The following is a 5220-nucleotide window of genomic DNA, read 5'->3' as shown; positions in this document are numbered from 1 at the left end:
CAGCCACTCTGGTCTCCAAAGCCCATACATGGTCCTTAAGCATGTAACTCCCACTGATTTGGGTGTTCAGTAGCTCAACTGATGGGCTGCAGAGAGGTCCCTATTTCCATGTGGGATTGTCAGCTGTGAGTCCTTTTCTGGAGCAAGATGCCTAGGAAAGGTCAGCATTTTCTAGTGAGAGATGCGAGAGAGACTTGGGAGACCCAGATCCAAAATCTTTGTTCTACCTGCTTTGGAGCAGAGACATAAACACAGGTCTCCCACATCCCACCTGAGTGCCCTGAGCACCCCACAAATGGCTATTCTGGGTGGGATACTTAGTCTCTCCAGCTTGAGCTATTCCATTTTATACAAACAAACATTCAGTGGAGCAGGGATTTGAATCTGGGTCTCCCACATTCCAAGTGAGGACAAAAAACTGCTGGTCTATGGGATATTCTGGGGGTGCACACACATGGACACACCTGCAAACAGAGACACACACAGACACAGGTACTCACACATACACACGGATGCACAAAAACATAGACACACAGGCAAGCACACTCACAGTCCCATATGCGCACACACACCTGGACCCACATGCACAGAAACACACGCACACACAGGCCCACAGATGCACACACACCCATGCACACGCACACTTGGACCACGTGCACACACAAACACACAGACCCACATGCACACATGGATTCACGTGCACACATACACACATGGACGCACATGCACACACACACATTCCCAATCTGCAAGTCCCCATCTAGGAGGTGCGGTCTGAGAATGCCTAACAGATTGGGCCTGCTGGGGAGATGGGCAGGGGGAACACCTCTGTCATAAATATAAAGGGAAGGGTAAACACCTTTAAAATCCCTCCTGGCCACAGGAAAAATCCTTTCACCTGTAAAGGGTTAAGAAGCTAGGATAACCTCGCTGGCACCTGACCAAAATGACCAATGAGGAGACAAGATACTTTCAAAAGCTGGGAGGAGGGAGAAAAACAAAGGGTCTGTGTCTGTCTGTGTGATGCTTTTGCCGGGGACAGAACAGGAATGGAGTCTTAGAACTTAGTAAGTAATCTAGCTAAAGATGCGTTAGATTATGATTTCTTTAAATGGCTGAGAAATTAAGCTGTGCTGAATAGAATGAATAGTCCTGTCTGTGTGTCTTTTTGTAACTTAAGGTTTTGCCGAGAGGGATTCTCTATGTTTTGAATCTAATTACCCTGTAAGGTATTTACCATCCTGATCTTACAGGGTTTTTTTTCTCTTTTACTATTTCTCCTATTAAAATTCTTCTTTTCAAGAACTGAATGCTTTTTTCATTGTTCTTAAGATCCAAGGGTTTGGGTCTGTGATCACCTATGCAAATTGGTGAGGATTTTTACCAAACCTTCCCCAGGAAGTGGGGTGCCAGGGTTGGGAGGATTTTGTGGGGAAAGACATTTCCAAACAACACTTTCCTAATAAAATAAACCCAGATAAACATTTGGTGGTGGCAGTGGAAGTCCAAGGGAAAAGGGTAAAATAGTTTGTACCTTGGGGAAGTTTTAACCTAAGCTGGTGAAAGTAAGCTTACGAGGTTTTCATGCAGGTCCCCACATCAGTACCCTAGAGTTCAGAGTGGGGAAGGAATCTTGACAACCTCATTGGAGAATCCCACCAGAACTGAGGCCTGAGCGAAGACTCTGAGAAGCTCGTTAGCTCTGGAGCAGTGTCAGCGCTCAGGTTGCTTTGTGCAGGTTATTGGCGGACCCTTAGGCTCCTACAGGGTAAGGTAGCAGATGAGCCGGGACTTTGAGGAAGGCAGCTGTGCCTAAGCTCAGTATTTACCTAAATGCCTTTGTGGATCTAGACCTGGACACCCTTTCTGGAAGATGCTTTAATCAAACATAAGTTACGGTTGTTCAAAGCCAAGGATGCTGGCTGGCGATGCTTGGAGGAAACAGCCAAGTTCACGGACGGACACTTGTCACTTTTAAAGAACTCTTTCCTCCTTTCATTGTACAAGATCCAGGCTCCCTGAAGCAAATCAAGTTTTTATCTGCTCTTCCCATCCTCTATTGTCCCAGCTTATTGCCCTGCTAGAACCCAAGCAATGCCCCTTCCTTAGGTGGCTAGCAGCTGTCCCACCATCGTTGGACGAGAACATGGTGTGATGCTGTGTGTTTCAATATGACCATTTTTTATCGTTGTTGCTACCACTGTTATAGAATTGCAACAAATCTTGTAAAAAGTATGTTCTATCAGGTGGCAATGGAAAAGTTATGATTTGTTAAGTGTTCCTGGGTGACATCCCACAAGTGAATAAAGCCAAGCAGCTATGTGTTGAGGGCCAACAAGGACACTTTGCTCTCACAATGGGCCATAGAAGAAGCATGCCTCTGTAAGAATATGGTTGATAGCTGCCCCTGTGAGTCATCAAGCATGTTTGGACATGTGATATGGTCATGTGACCCTGGACTCCAACTTGGGCCAGTAACTTTCCACAAAGAGATGCTATGGGCTTTGTTTGGGACAGTAAAATTCCACACCCAGGACAGAGGATATTAAAGGACCCCTGAGACAGCTCCATTTTATGTTCATTTCTCTGGAATGGGTTTCCAAGAAGGAAGCCCTGAAGGAGGTCTGATGACCCCTATGCAGCTTGGGTAATTTCCAGAGATTCTTTTGCAAGCCAGCAGTTTATTCCATGACTGCTATGATCCTAATCTATGAACTCTGAAAAAATCACTTGGATGTATCTGATCCATTAAACATTTATATCTTTTCTTCTTTTCTTTTATTATCAAACCTTTAGATTTTAGTTACTAACAGATTGGCAGCAGCCACAATGCCTGGATGGAGCCACAAATGCCACAAATGTGCCTGCATCCACAGCCACAAATGCCACAAATGGCATTTGTGGCTGTGGATGCAGGCATTAATGAGGAAGGCATTAGTTACGTATTTGTCTTGAGATTAGAAGGACCCTATATGTGATTAAATTGGTTTTCACTAACAGCTCATTATGGAGTCCACTCATAGAATCATAGACTATCAGGGTTGGAAGGGACCTCAGGAGGTCATCTAGTCCAACCCCCTGCTCAAAGCACTGTCTGGATTGTGAGCCAAAGGCTGGGATGCCTAGGGAGACTGCATTTTTGGTTTCTAGTTAACCAATGTGGTGAAACAGAACTTTACATTGGTTGCTGGCTTGGTATAATCTAATGAAAGGGTAACCAGCAGTTTGTCCTGAATTTGCATCCTCAGCTGTGCCCCACTGGAAAAGGGGGCAGGGCCTTGGGAGAACAAGGGGCAGGGTGCAGGGCCTCAGGGTTCCAGTTAAAAGCAATTAGAAAGGTGGGAACCCTATGAGTTAATGAGTTGTACACAGAACGATTCCCCAGTCTCTCATGCTCACACAGCACACTAAGGCCAGGAAAGGATTCAGTGTCAGTTTGACTGTCCAGTAAGTGATTCAGGGAAGAGAGCCCAGCACCATCTCACCACACAGATCTGCATGGAGGTCAGTCTGAGAAACAGAGCACCAGGAGAAAAATGTAGATGTCTTTATGAAAAAAGAGCCGGAGCAGCCTGTCCCGGACCTGTTTGGTCCTCACCCCGTAGATGATGGGGTTTAGCATGGGGGGCATCAAGAGGTTCACATTGCCAATGAGAACACAGAAATGCAGGGCCACATTCTGGCCAAACCGATACGTGAGGGAGGAGAAGAGAGCTGGGATGAAAAAGGCTAAGATGGAACAGAGATGGGAGCTGCAGGTCCCAAAAGTCTTGAGTCGGGCGTCCTTTATGGGGGGGCGGAAGATGGCCCTGAGGATCTGGGTATAGGACAATGCAACAAAAAACATATCCAGACCCTTCACACAGAATAGCACAAAGAGGCCGTAGTAACTACTGATGCGGGGATCGGCGCAAGGCAGCTTCACCACAGCTATATGCGCGCAGTGCGTATCGGGAATGATGTTGGTTTCGCAATATGGCCACTGCCTCGCCAGGAGGAGATAGGGCAGTGTGAGCATGCCACCACGCAGAACCACAGCCAGGCCGATCTTGGCCACCATGGGGTTTGTCAGGATGGTGGAATGTCTCAGGGGATGGCAGATGGCCACGTAGCGGTCAAAACCCATGGCCACGGGGATCCCAGACTCCATCACTAAGAACGAGTGAATGAAATACATCTGGGTGAGGCAGGCACTGAAATCTATCTCCCTCGAATTGAACCAGAAGATGCTCAGCATTTTGGGCAGCATGGATGTAGGCAGGACCAGGTCGGTGACAGCCATCATGCAGAGGAAATAGGACATGGGGGCATTGAGGCTCGGCTCCCTCTTCACGACGAATAGGATGGTGCAGTTCCCCAAGATAGCTATGGTGTACATGGTGCAGAAGGGGATGGAAATCCAGACATGGGCTGCCTCCAGGCCAGAAATGCCCAGCAGGATGAAGGTGGAGGGGTTGGTGAAGTCGGTTGTGTTGGAATCTGACATGGAGTAGGGGAGAAGATGTCCAACTATGAGGCAGAACGGTGTCTCCTGCATGTACTGTACATTCCTCTGACTTTGTGGATGTGCCATGGTCTAGGGTGATGGTCACAGGACAAATGCCTGGATGGAGAGACAATGTAAATATGAGACATTACATGCACTACTGGGTACTGTTCTCATGTGTGAAGGAAATTGGTCACTATTCAGATACATGAATTATGAACAAGTGACCCTACTAATGCCAATTCCACTTTTTATGATGCTCAAAATCTAAGAGTGAAAAAGAAACAAAGCTTTGACAAAACATGTACCAGAGGGAAACATCCCAATTAGAACTCACCTCATGGAAAAGACCTGAGCGTCATTGATAGCAGCTCCATGGAAACAGTTGCTTATACACAGCAGTGGTGAAAACAAAGACAATGTTCGGATGCCTAAGGAATGGGATGGAGAATAACCTGCTCTGGACATGCCCTAAGTTGTGGACACTCAGTCTCTATAAAGTGTATAGCAGATAGAAAGGGGATTTCTGAGACAAGCTATGAGAATGGGGGAGGCTCCCATATGCTGACAGACTGAAAAGTCTGGGAGTGTTGAGTATAGAGAAGAGACAAAGAAAATGGGGCATATGATAGAGGAGCAGAAAATAAAGAACAAACTGATTACATTCAAATGGACAAACACAGAACAGTTCCCAACCATTAATATCTATAGACACTTAGTTTCAGAGTGGTAGC

General features: G+C 46.5%; 1 protein-coding gene across 1 annotated transcript; it reads right to left on the bottom strand.

Moving 5' to 3' along the window:
- Positions 1-3505: 3505 nt before the first annotated feature.
- LOC141981004 (olfactory receptor 52R1-like) lies at positions 3506-4537 on the bottom strand. Its single transcript, XM_074942826.1, has one exon. The coding sequence runs from the start codon at positions 4535-4537 to the stop codon at positions 3506-3508; it is 1032 nt and encodes a 343-aa protein (XP_074798927.1).
- Between the last annotated feature and the right edge of the window lie 683 nt (positions 4538-5220).

The sequence above is a fragment of the Natator depressus genome, chromosome 1, assembly GCF_965152275.1.
Source record: "Natator depressus isolate rNatDep1 chromosome 1, rNatDep2.hap1, whole genome shotgun sequence".
NCBI classification, from domain to species: Eukaryota; Metazoa; Chordata; order Testudines; family Cheloniidae; genus Natator; species Natator depressus.
The sequence above is the reverse complement of the archived record's forward strand: the minus strand, read 5'-3'. Positions and strand labels throughout refer to the sequence as shown.

Bases quoted from the DNA above. Each gene is read 5' to 3' on its own strand.
- LOC141981004 (XM_074942826.1), bottom strand. From the start codon at position 4,537: ATGCAGGAGACACCGTTCTGCCTCATAGTTGGACATCTTCTCCCCTAC.